The sequence below is a fragment of the Trichomycterus rosablanca genome, chromosome 5 (assembly GCF_030014385.1).
Source record: "Trichomycterus rosablanca isolate fTriRos1 chromosome 5, fTriRos1.hap1, whole genome shotgun sequence".
NCBI lineage: Eukaryota > Metazoa > Chordata > Actinopteri > Siluriformes > Trichomycteridae > Trichomycterus > Trichomycterus rosablanca.
In genome coordinates this window covers 52,859,582-52,873,589 of record NC_085992.1, presented here as the reverse complement: position 1 = coordinate 52,873,589, position 14,008 = coordinate 52,859,582, and the positions used below count along the sequence as shown (strand labels likewise).

The 14,008-nt window shown below is 40.1% G+C and overlaps 1 protein-coding gene across 1 annotated transcript in view; it reads left to right on the top strand.

The window, feature by feature from the left end:
* Positions 1-13,443, top strand: part of LOC134315326 (uncharacterized) — a 29,130-nt gene extending 15,687 nt beyond the window's left edge. The window contains exons 6-7 of the mRNA XM_062996419.1: positions 8,231-9,512; positions 12,020-13,443. Coding sequence (XP_062852489.1) covers positions 8,231-9,466 — 1,236 coding nt within the window. The 3' untranslated portion in view covers positions 9,467-9,512; positions 12,020-13,443. The remainder of the gene's footprint in view (positions 1-8,230; positions 9,513-12,019) is intronic.
* Positions 13,444-14,008: the final 565 nt, after the last annotated feature.

Genomic DNA, 14,008 nt, shown 5'->3' with positions numbered 1-14,008 from the left:
GATGTCCACTCTCTCTCTCTCTCGCTCTCTCTCTCTCTCTCTCTCTTCATTATTTATAGAACCATTAGCTGTAGCAATACAACAAAATAATAATATTACTGACATCATATCAGCTGCATCCCTCCATTTATCCTCTTTCATTCATCACAAACCCACTGGCATTGCACACACACACAGTAACCTATTTAAGAAAACGTATTTACACCCCAGCAAATACATACTTGCACACATATAATATCTCATATTTCACCAAAAATATTCACACCCCCACACACTGAACCTATGCTAAGCTGATAAAAATAACATTCGTCTGTCACTGTCTTATTCACTCCTATTTATTTTTGAAAGGCTCTAATCTACAAACAGACATAAACAATGACCTGCCCTCCTCCATTTCTCCTTATAGTCATCTCTCCATCCACCCATTCACTCCTCTTTTCACACTAGCAACCACCTGAAATATTTTAGTAGCCACACAAACACCTGTCTGAGCAAAAGTATTTATTCACACCCCCACCAAGTATGTACTTGCACACAAACACACCTGCCTGTCAAAGCAAAAGTACTCAAACCCCCCCCCCCCCCAAACACACACACAATTCACTTCTAACCCCCCATCCCCCCACCCCCCCATGCAGGGACACACACACGGAAACACAAAACACATACCCTAGAAACCAGCTAGAATACCGGCAACCACCCAAAATACATTACCAACTACACAACCACCTGAGCAAAAGTATTCACGCCCCTTTAAAACACTCCCTGTGCTTTATCTAGAGTTCCTCACTGCACAGGGGCAAGGCTTGGTAAGCATGCCTTGGATGTAGCCCTGGGCTTTATTATTCTCTCTTTGTTCTTGATTATCTCACTATCTTCTTGCCTCTCCCACTCTCACAATTACTGGCTTTTTGCTCTTCTGGTTTCTGGAATTCCAGTTGATGAGGTGTGGTGGCTTTTTTCTGAGCTATAATTGTCGAGGCACCCATCCCATTTTTTTCTTTTTCTTTCTTTTTTTTTGCTGCTACTTGTTTGCTGGGTTTCCCTGTCTGGCTCTTTTGTTAGTATTTTGGTTGTGGTTTGCTGGTGGATTGAGCTGGATGAGATGCACCCACCTGGTCTTTCTGTTGTGTCCCCCAATGATTGGTTAAGTGTCCTGCTGTTGGGCTCATTATATTTACATCATAGGTTTGGTGCTACTCCTGTTGGGGGGGTCAGCAAAAATGCATAAATGTTAGAGGTAAATAGAAGCTGCTGTAATAATAAATATGAAGTATAAACACAATCATTAAATTCAAAGTATTTGCTGCATTCTTTCTCTGTCTGGTATTTTCTCTGTCAGTTCAGGTAGATCAACATTGTTCTGCTTTTACTGCAGGAATAATTAGACAATTATGTTCTTCCTTTCTAAAGCTTGTATCTCCTGCAGCAAGCTATCTGAAAATTAACATCTACTGTTTTACTGGTTTACTCAGGAATTTGCTCATTAGACTAATTTGATCAGAAATTAATTAGTAGCAGATCTGTAATCACAGCAGTTTTATGTTAGAATTATTACACAAATCTGTGCTGATAATAAAAACTCACTTTTCTAAAATTATTTATGAATCAGGTTTATGAAATCAGTTCTATTTTTCATGATTCCAGCAGCATTCCTGAAATAGTTTTTTTTTTTATAAATAAACATAATTGTTGATGATTCTATAAATGGAAGAAGTTTGTACACCTTTACCTTCTAAACCTGCTCCTGTATTTATTTATTAAAATTGTAGTGATGATAATTATGGATTATTGAGGTTTTTAAAGAACATTTTGATGTTTTAATGAAACTTCCTGAAAGCTTTTCATCAAATAACTATAAATAACAATCACAATAATCACATAATCAGTGATGTGGTGATGAGGGGACACACAGTTACACCTTTAATCACATTTCAAATACAAACATCACCAACCAAATCAACACATCATAAACCATCACACTTCAGTCTTAGATACAATCCATAAACCACTAAAACAGGCCATGAACTAGAAGCTTCTGGAACATAACATTGTCCACAGTTAATCTTTATAATACCAGTGACTTGAAGCTTCTTTTTAGCATGTCTTAATAGCTCTTGGATTACATTTGATTTGTAGTTAAGGTGCCACATTTGTTTCTTTTCTTTGAATGAGTTGACTTCAGTAACAACCAGAAACGTGATAACACACCTGAGCTGACATCCGAATCTGCACGTTTAAAATGTAATCAGGTAACGGAATACGGCTGAAATGGGAGAACAGTTTGGAAAATTGGAAAAATAGTGGGTGCACAAAAAGGACAAAAAAAGCTGAATTGATAGCATTTAAAATTTTGAATTAAAAATTCTTTCTTTTGTATAAAAATCTGTAAATAATACATACTATTATTTAAATACAACTGAAATACAATCAGATGGAATTGTATCCATTGTTGTGTTTTTTATCCATCTGTAATTGCTGCTACACCCCTGTGTGCTTAATCTCATATTTAGATCAGTAATTTACTGAGTGTGTAATTACAGGAGCAGTAAAACTCGACCGGTTCTTCCTGTTACAAATATGTAAATCCTACTGTGAGGGTGTAAATCCTACTTCCTATATATACCTCCTACAGAGCTGCTGTACTGATCAGTCTAGCTGTACAGCACCAGTACGAGTTCCAGCACCAGAATCAGCACCAGCACCATTACAAGTTCCAGTACCAGCACAATTCACTTCTTTATTATTAATGTATTTATTATTTTCTCTCCTTACAGAACAATATCACAAACAGTGAGCTCTCTCTCTAACATCACTTCATTCCATCTTTATGCTTCTGTATTCACACCTGATATAATTTAGGTTCTATTTCATTTTAAAAAATACAATAAGAAAAACTCTTATTACAATAAAAAATAAGACACACTGAAGCAGAATATTATTAATAATATGAAAAAATGTTTTTTTATGTTTTGTTTATGTTGTAATGTTTTTATATACATTTCTCTGGTTATAAAATGCTAAGAGCAAATGAAAAGTGTCATTTTTTAACTACACAACTTTATTAAGTCATGTTTGTTTAATATTTTATATAATTTTTTAAAATTGTAAAATTGTTTTAGTTTTTTTTAAGAAAATCTTTAATATTTTTACTTTGCTGAACAGAACTGATAGTTTTTATGTACACATTTAATGTGATGTTTATTTTTCCTATTTTATCTATAAAAATCTGTTTCAGAAATGATGAACAATGATTTTGAATCATAGCAAAGTGAAAAAGCACAACTATGTAAAACTATCAGTGTAAAAACATTTTGGTTGGTTTCCCAGACAGGGATTAAGGCTAGTCCAGGACTGCTTTTTGGTTTAAATGGAGAATCTCCATTCAAAATGCTGTAAAGTCTAGGACTAGGCTTAATCCCTGTCTGTGAAAACAACCCTTCAATTTTTATAAAGTAAAAACTGAATATAAAGATTAGAGGAATAATACGACATTTATCTCAAAAAGTCTTCAAAAACCAGAATAAATAAATAAATAACATAACAAAATAATTATAATCACTATAAACCTCTAATATTTCCTCTTTTTTGTCTTTTCATTTCCTAACCCTAACCTTAGCTTAATTAGCCTGACTGTGTTTGGTTGGTGTTTGTTACTAAAACATTAAAAACATGAAAAATAGAACCAACGATAAAACAACAACGAGGAGAAACAATAAAAGGCTTACTGTAATATTTGTGACGGGGATGTAGGGAAATATTTGGGGTGCAGAAGTGTTGGGTCTGGTAAACTCATTAGTTCAGTTAAATCCACTCACCTGCTGTATTTACTTTAATTACAGCAGCTGCTTTTATGATGGTCAGGCAGAGCCAAGCAGCCATTACTATGAATACCTGGCTGTTGTGGAGTGCCATCAATTTGGTCTTGGTTGTTTGTGTTTAGACATGTGTGTGTATGTGTGTGTGTGCATATGTGTGTGTGTGTGTGTACATATGTGTGTATGTGTGTGTATTTGTGTAGGTATGTGTATATGTGTGTATGTGTGTGTGTGCATATGTGTGTATGTACACTGCCCGGACAAAAAAAGGGTCACACACGCTAATATTTGGTTGGACCGCCTTTAGCTTTGATTACGGCACGCATTTGCTGTGGCATCGTTTCCACAAGCTTCTGCAACGTCACAACATTTATTTCTGTCCAGAGCTGCATGAATTTTCCCCCCAAGATCTTGTATTGATGATGGGAGATTTGGACCACTGCACAAAGTCTTCTCCAGCACATCCCAAAGATTCTCAATGGGGTTCAGGTCTGGACTCTGTGGTGGCCAATCCATGTGTGAAAATGATGTCTCATGCTCCCTGAAGCACTCTTTCACAATCTGAGCCCGATGAATTCTGGTATTGTCATCTTGGAATATACCCGTGCCATCAGAGAAGAAAAAAACCATTGATGGAATAACCTGGTGGTTCAGTATGTTCAGGTAGTCAGCTGACCTCTATCTTTGGGAACATAACATTGCTGAACCTAGACCCTGACCGACTGCAGCGACCACAGATCATAGCACCGCCCCCACAGGCTTGTACGGTAGGCACTAGGCATGATGGGTGCATCACTTCAGCCACTTTAGTATGTACTGAATTGGAGGCAGTGAGCACTGCTTGACCGCTAAAGCAGTAAGCTCTTTCGGTATGCATGTGTGCAGTATGCACGCAACCTAAGAGTCAAGTCAAGTCAAGTCAACTTTATTTATATAGCGCTTTTTACAATAGACATTGTCTCAAAGCAACTTTACAAAATCCAGGACCAACAGATACAAAAAACCCCTGTTGAGCAAGCCGAGGGCAACTGTGGCAAGGAAAAACTCCCTGAAAATTACAGGAAGAAACCTTGAGAGGAACCAGACTCAGCAGGGCCCATCCTTCTTGGGTGGCCAGGAGGATACTTTAAATAAATACACGATTTACACAGAGCATACGAACACAGAATTAAATGATCTAAAAGTTAATTAACTGGTAATAAATAGATAAATAATAACAGAGTTGTTCTTCGGTGTAGTCTTCAATAATGTCTGTAGTGATTTCTTGTCATTCTTGGTGCAATTACTCCAGACCAGTCACATCCGGCAGGAGCAGCATAGTTGTCACGGCAGTCTCGACTTTAATCCTTAACCTCGGCGGGTGAACAGGTTTCCATCAGAACGCCTTTGGAGTAAAACAACAAAGAATGTAGTTAATAATGTACAATGCTAGTTGAGTAAAACAGTTTTACAGAGAGTTTTAGACTCTGGCAGCCCTAATTATTACAGCATAACTAAAAGGGAGAGCGAGCAGGTAACAAGGTCATGAAGGCTTTCACAGGACATCAGCGCCCACCTCTCCTACCCAAACCTGAGTGATCGGACAGGAGAGGCAGAACGACAGCAACCCAACATCCCTGATCACCACAAGTTTCTATGACCAAGAACCCCCAAGCTCTGCGCCTTTGTCTATACTAATCAAAAGCCTGAGAAAATAAATATGTTTTCAGTCTAGACTTAAACATTGAGACTGTGTCCGAATCCCGAATAGAGGCAGGAAGATTATTCCAGAGTTGTGGAGCTTTGTAAGAAAATGCTCTTCCACCAGCTGTGGTCTTTTTAATTTTAGGAACTATAAGTAACCCTGCATCTTGTGAACGAAGTGGACGCGCTGGATTGTAGTGATTAATAAGTTCACTCAGATACTGTGGAGCCAGACCATGTAGCGCTTTATAGGTTAGTAAAAGTATTTTGTAATCAATGCGGAATTTAACTGGCAGCCAGTGTAGAGATGATAGAACAGGACTGATATGATCAAATTTTTTTGTTCTAGTTAGCACTCGAGCTGCTGCATTTTGAACTAACTGGAGTTTGTTTATGGATCTACCAGAGCATCCAGTTAGAAGAGCATTACAATAATCTAACCGAGAAGTTATAAACGCATGGATCAGTTTTTCAGCGTCATTAACAGATAGTATATTTCTTATTTTAGAGATATTACGCAAATGATAGAAAGCAACTCTAGTGTGTGTCAAAGGAAAGATCTGAATCTATTGTGACACCCAAGTTTTTTACATCTGGGCTGGGAGTAACAGAGAAAGTGTTTAGGTTTAGCACCAGGTTAGACAACTTGTCTCTTGCAGCTTTAGAGCCAACAAGTAAAACCTCAGTTTTATCTGAATTAAGTAAAAGAAAATTACACGACATCCAGTTTTTTATGTCGTTTACACAATCTTCTATCTTACTGATTGTGTCAGTACAATTTGGTTTGGCTGATATATACAGCTGTGTGTAATCTGCATAGCAGTGAAATTTTATGCCATGTTTATGAATAATTTCACCTAGTGGAAGCATATAGAGTGTAAATAATAGCGGTCCAAGTACCGACCCCTGTGGAACACCACACTTTACTTTTGTAGTTTCCGAGCATTTATTATTTACATAAACAAATTGCGAGCGGTCAGTCAGATATGATTGAAACCAACCAATGAATACAATTTTCATTCAAATAAGAGCATAACTGTTTGGAAACGACTTTTTCTAATATTTTAGAGACAAAAGGAAGGTTTGAAATTGGCCTATAATTAGCTAGTACATGTGGATCAAGATTAGGTTTTTTAATCAGGGGTTTAATAACGGCACTTTTAAACAATTTAGGTACGTACTGTGAATGGAAATTTTATATTTTATTAGTTATTTGCATCAAACTTATACGTTTCTGCTTTCTTAGTTCAATTAGCAGAGGTAGAAGAGACTTTTGGAAGGTTACTTAGGGGCAGAGATATGTTGACCTTGGCATGGGCTTCTTGCTTCCATGGGAATGCATGGGTGTCGGGACTCTGTGTGCGGGGGTGCACGCAGGGTTTTGATACAGGTGCGTTCTTGTGGAAATACGCCATGTTTCTAACAAACTGATTATTCTTGTAGGATGATAAGCAAGTTTGATGTGGAAAGTTGACCTTGAGTTGGGTCGCTGAGAAGAGTTAGCCTGAAGGGGCAGTAAAGTGGGGTATAAATACTGCGATACTACAGACGGCATACGCCTCTCTCCTCTGTAAAGCTGTGTGAGCGTTTGCATTGAGATTGGTCCTCAGCTGAGTAATAAATTGATTATTTGCTTTTATCATTGTCGTGGAAGAAAAAATTAAGTTGTTTGTCACTGAAACTCGAACCTTGAATAAGTTTGTTTATACTGTTTAAGCTACTGAATATGTGAAATGAACACGATGTACTAGAACAGAATATTCCACTTCTGTTTGATAGCAAGTTAACAGTTTAACAACATCATTGCTCTTATCTATATGGGTTGAACCTCTATCTATAAAAAGCATTACAAAGAATGAAAATTTGTCCTTCAGCCTGCATACGCTTTGCTGACTGTTTGGATCCTCTGCAGAGAATAAACTATCATCTTCTTACTAACTTCAGCTCTGACTCTAAGTGTCTTATTATAGTGTAATTTTGGAATTCTGTCACCACAATTTGGCGCTGCGAGCAGGGTTCCACACCGTCGTGGAGGGACATCTCTGGGGACTGAGGGACTGATCACCCCTTCTTCCCACCTGGCCTCACCAGTTTGAGCAAAGGAACAAAGGAGGACTCCCACCTCGGCGTGCTGGAATCCAGAAAAGAATCTATGGTGTGACTTCTGCAAACTCCAAAACGGTGAGCTGATCTTGGTCTGATATTGATAGTTTATTGTAAGTACTAACGTGTGAAGGGTACTTAGGCTAAATTTAGGTCACTCCTAAATTTACTCGGTCGTTCCGAGAAAAACGTTAAAGATGGGTCAAGGAAATTCAAAAGGGGGTAAAGGGAAACCTTTTCCACCTTCCATAGTGCATTGCAGCATTCCACCTTATGGTAAATTAATAGATAATATGAAACAAAAGGAACCAGATAGCTGCGTTCAAATAAATGAATGGGTCAAATTCTGCCATTTTCCCCCGGGGGGGACATTAAATGTGGATGAACTAGTTCAGTTTAAAAAACAATTGCAATTACAACAAGATGCCTATGATAAAGCCATAGAGTACTGTAAAAATAAGAAACTTAAGAAACAGCCTGAAAACTTTCCATGGAAGCCGAGTTGGCACGCCTATGGAAAGTGGAGACAGGAAGCACAAAAAGAGTTAGATAAGAAAGAACAGGCAAGAAAAAACACACACACTAGAAGGAAAACAGTAACCTGTGGTCAGTTTCTGAATTTACAGAAGGATTCCCTTGATGACTTCATTCCGTTTCCTCCTCCACCACCTCCCGTTCACCACGGACCGGGAGGAGCAGAGGACGATGTGGACGAAGAGGAAGGAATGGAGAATGTGCAACGAAAAAGAAGAGCAGGAGGGGAACCTGATTCACCCCAAATGCAGACACGGAAACGCAAAAGGACGGAAAACGAATTGAGAAAGATGAAAGAGAAGGAGAAGCACTTGAATCAGGAACTCGCTAGGCTGGAAAATAAACAGAATAAAGATAGGCTTCCTGAAGAAGCAGCAACGAGAGAGCTGCCGTCGGCACCTTCCTACGACGAAAACAGGCACGACCCTTTCCAGATGCCCAACATTCAGGTCATGGGACCCAGTGGTCCAGATTATGTTTTCAGACCATGGACTATGGATGATATCAGAACTGTGTGTGAAGATCTTCCACCCATTTCTGAGGGAGGACCAAAGTTTGTGGGAAAACTGAGACTGTTTGTTGAGGGTTGGAAGCCATCCATCAATGAACTGGCAAGAGCATGTGCATGCAAACTCAAGCTGGACTGGACAAAAGTCCAAGGATCACTACCTCTTACTACTGATATCTTTTATGATGCCACAGTGGGAGGCAGATTTCAGACTGAGTACACAAATCTGTGCAACAGAATCGAAAAAGGATTTCCAGTTAGACTGGATCTCACAAAACTGTCTCAAACCAGACAGATGGAAGGGGAGCATGTCAACGATTTTCTCCACAGACTTGAGGCTGTGCATGAAGCTCATTGCGGGATTGACAAACCAGAGGATTATCCTGGTATAGTCCTCTCAGCCTGGGAAAGCCACTTGAAGGAACGATTCCTGAGCGGTCTGAGAATTGAGATTCAGAAGAAAGTGAGAGACGACTGTGTAGAAGCAGAAACTGGAAGACTCCAAACAATCTTGGCATTTGTGGTACATGTTGAAAAGAGACTGAACGAAAAGAAACAGAGAAGTAAGGAAGACAGAGAAAGAAAAGAGCATCAGCTTCAATGCGCAGTTTTAGAAGCTGCAAAAGGTGGTTTCGGACGTGGACGAGGTCGAGGTCGAGGAAAGGGAAAACAAAAAGGAAAAGGAAAGTCAGGTCCAGATGGCGAAAAGGATTTCTCAAAGTACAAGTGTTACAACTGCAACCAACTTGGGCACATTGCTAGAAACTGCCCTAAAAAGGACAATGTCCGAGACGAACAATTTGAGGAGGAGGTGGAATGAGGGGTACAGGGAATGAACATCACATCCACCAGACACCAAGAATCCGGTAAGACTGTTCTAAATTATCAAATGATACTGACAAAACCCTCTGCTTTGCCCACACTCGAGTTAAGAATTGCAGATCAGATTGTCCCATTTCTAGTAGACAGTGGTGCTACTATTTCTGTGTTAAAAACGGGAGCTTTACAGTCTGAGCCGCGATTATCAGGAAGAAAAACATTTGTAGTAGGAGCGGGTGGGGTTCCTTTGAGTGAATCTTTCACTGACGAGCTATTGTGTTACCATGCTGATAGTAACACGACTCTACAACATGCCTTCCTGCTATCGCCAACCTGCTATCGCCAACCTGTCCTGTAAATCTCTTGGCTAGGGACCTAATGTGTAAGTTAGGTTTAAAATTGTCTTGTACGACAAAGGGAATTGATATAACCACGCTAAATTTACCCCAAATCCCTTCCAGTTCTACACGCGTCTGGATGGGATGGTGTTTAGAATACTCAAATTTCTGGTTATCCATTCTGTGTGAATTAAAGTCAAATTATGACATTGTTAAGGATGTGAATGATCTGCACTGTACTGTGGGTGTTGAACCTTTTCCTGTTGATATGGAACAAATGTGTTTGTTTCAAAACAGAGATAGTGAGTCAATCTCTGTAAAAACACTGTTCGTGGGTGAACAGTGGGCCGGCTGTACAGTATATCTAGCGCCTGATCAGAATAATTGGTTCAAAGGGGATGTGCCTTACATTTCTCTAGCAAAGGAAAAACATACACAGTGGAAAGACATGTCTAAATTTATTTTATGCTGCCTAAAAATTTCTGATTGGCAGCCTTGTGAATTTGATAACTGGGAATATTCAGAAAGCTCTAAAGTACACAAAGTGCTTGTAGATCAAAATTTCTCAGCACAGGCTGAGGTTTCTCTTTTGTCACAGCATGTAAATTTAGTAAATCAAGCTGATTTCTTGGATTCAATCGAACCATGGCTGTGGTCAAAAGATAAATATGACGTAGGTCTCATGAAGGGTGCACCCGAGTTAGTCATATCACCCAAAGGTGATTACAGACCATGCACTGTCCAATATCCTCTAAAGAAAGAGGCCCTTGAAGGTATAACCCCTGTCTTTAACAGTTTGTTGGAGAGAGGGATTATAGTAGAATGTCCGGACTCACTTTGTCGCTCTCCTATCTGGCCAGTAAAAAAAGCCACTATCCTGGGTAAACCTGCTCAGTGGAGATTTGTGCAAGACTTGCAAGCAGTAAACAAGGCCATTCATGCTCGAGCACCAGAAGTTCCAAATCCACACACCATTTTGAGTCAAGTCCCTGAAGACTCAAAATGGTTTTCTGTGATCGATCTTGCAAACGCGTTTTTCAGTCTGAAAGTGCACAAAGACTCTCAATTTTGGTTTGCTTTTTCTTTTCATGGGAAACTATATACGTTTACTCGTGTTCCACAGGGGTATGCTGAGTCCCCATCGTTCTTCAATGCTGCACTGAAGGATAACATGTCTAAGTTTTCTTTTTCAGGCTGCAGCGTTCTTCTACAATATGTTGATGATTTATTGATCTGTTCGCCTGATTATGACACCTGTGTGACTGATACTATCTCTTTGCTTCATTTTTTAGCCCAGAATGGACACAGAGTGGACAAAGACAAGATGCAGCTTGTGCAATCAACAGTCACATACTTGGGTCACACTCTGTCAGAAAAAGGGAAGTCTTTAAGTGCAAAGAGAATTTCTGCTATTGTACACATTCCGAGACCAACCACAAAGAAGCAATTACTTTCATTTCTCGGTATGACAGGATACTGTAGAATGTGGATACCACATTATGCGCAGGTGTCTACACCGCTGCATGATATGGCACACAAAAAGAATTTAGTGGCTTCTTCTAAAGTCCAGTGGACTCCCGAAGGGGAGGAGTCGTTTGTAAATCTAAAAATAGCTCTACAAAACTCTCCTGTCCTGGCTTTGCCAAACCCTGAGAAACGGTTTGAACAATTTGTGGACGAAAAACAAGGATATATGACTTCTGTTCTGTTACAGGAACATGGAAACAAACTGAGGCCTGTGGCTTATTTTAGTGGTAAACTCGACACAGTGGCTCAAGGCTACCCATATTGTTTACGCGCTGTAGCAGCAGCTGAAAAGGCTATCATATCTTCTAGAGAGATAGTGGGTTATGCTGACATTACCCTTCATGTTCCACACGCAGTGTCTATGATTCTGTTAGAAAAACAGACATCTCATCTTAGTGCAGCGAGATGGCTGCGTTATCACACGCTTCTGACAGAAATGCCAAATGTGACAGTAAAACGATGCACTGTTCTGAACCCAGCTACTCTCCTTCCCACAGAACAGGAAGGAGAACCCCATGACTGTCTGCACACATTGGATCTTGTCTGTTCACCTAGGCCTGATTTAAAAGATGTGCCCCTCGATAATGCTGATTTAATCCTGTATGTTGATGGATCTAGCTACAAGGATCCCATGGGCGTGACTAAAACTGGTTTTGCTGTTGTGACTTTGACTGACTCTTTGATTACAGGTAGCCTGCCTTCTTCTTACTCTGCACAAGCAGCTGAGCTTGTAGCTCTCACGGAGGCGTGTAAATTTGCAGCAGGCCATACCGTAACCATTTACACAGACTCCAGGTACAGTTTTGGGGTTGTTCACAGCTTTGGGACATTGTGGAAGCAAAGAAACTTCCTAACGTCATCAGGTAAGGCGATTGCACACCACACTCTTGTGTCAGCTCTTCTGGATGCCGTTTTACTACCTAAACAAGTGGCAGCGGTACATGTTCGTGCACACACAAACGGCTCGTCCCCTGAAGCACAGGGCAATGCACGAGCTGATGCAGCTGCAAAAAAAGCTGCTAGAGACCCGACTTACTTTTCAATACAAGCAACAGTAATTGAACCTCAGGACGTGACTGTTGATGAGATTCAACAGGCTAGAACAGCCAAGGATGTAAAAGCCTGGCGTAGTTCGGGGTGTACGTTTAATGGGAAGATTTGGAAAGGCCCTGATAACAAGCCATGTCTACCTTCCTATTACTTTCCTTATTTTGCGAAAATGGCCCATGGGGTGGACCATTGTTCGAGGGGAGGGATGGTAGATGCAGTTAAACAACAATGGTTTGTTAAAGGCTTCTCAAATTACTCGCAAACTTTTTCCAAAAAGTGTTTAACCTGCCTGAAGGTAAATTCAGCAGGTGCAGTTCAAAAAACCCACACACACGGACATCCAGAACCTGATATGCCATTTGATCACTTACAAATGGATTTCATTGAATTGACACCATGTCAGAAAAAGAAGTATGTGCTTGTGATCGTTGACATGTTCTCCAAATGGGTGGAAGCATACCCAACAACTCATCAGGACACACTAACGGTAGCAAAAATCCTGATGAGAGAGATTATTCCTAGATTTGGTATTCCTAGGAAAATATCCTCGGACAATGGACCCTCCTTTGTGGGAAAAATCCTGACACACATTAGTGATGTGATTGGCATGCCATTGCACAAACACTGCGCCTATCATCCACAGAGCGCAGGTTTGGTAGAGAGAACAAATGGCACAATTAAACAAAAATGGATTAAGGTCTGTCAGGAGACAGGGTTAAATTGGGTTGAAGCCCTTCCATTAGTCTGTATGAGTTTGAGACAGAGAGTGTCATCAAGAACAAAACTCTCGCCGTTTGAAATAATGTTCGGACGGCCACCAAACACGGGATGTGCTCCCAAAAGGGACACATTAGCCCTAGAAGACGATCACATGCAAAGATATTGTGCAACGCTGTGTTCTGTGTTGTCTGATGTGCACAGGAGGGTGAAGGAGTCTTTACCTAGTCCGGCAGTGACGGGACACACTGTACAACCAGGAGACTGGATCCTGACTAAGGTCTACAAGAGGGCTAACTGGAAAGCTGATCGCTGGCAAGGACCATTCCAGGTGTTGTTGGTTACTCACACTGCAGTAAAGATTGCTGAGAGGGACACCTGGATCCACATCTCACATTGCAAAAAGGCTCCTACTCCAGAGTAACCTCACATTTCACCATGGCGAAGGAAACAGGCAACTGTTTCAAACTCTGTAAGGGACTTGCATTTGCAGTCGCTTTCATCATGATGGCTGCATCTATCTGGACAGCGGTATGGATCTGCACACAAGAAAAGCCAGAGATAAACACTGGACTTAGAGATCCAAAGACTAACATATTTTGGCAATATGCCAACTTCACAGTGAGGGAGAACTCCACCTGGATGGAAAAAGATCACGTTAAAGGAATTTGGTGATATGGAAGTACAACAAACAAATAATTCAATACAGTGAAACCTAAGGTGAAAATAGTATACAGAGTAAATGAAGTCATTGCAGAAAGTGATAAACATGTAATGATGGATGTACTTCTCTGTGTTCTGTATTCATGTGAATTTTTTTTTCCTATTTTACGTTTGTTTCTAATGTGTCAAGTCAAGTCAAGTCAACTTTATTTATATAGCGCTTTTTACAATAGACATTGTCTCAAAGC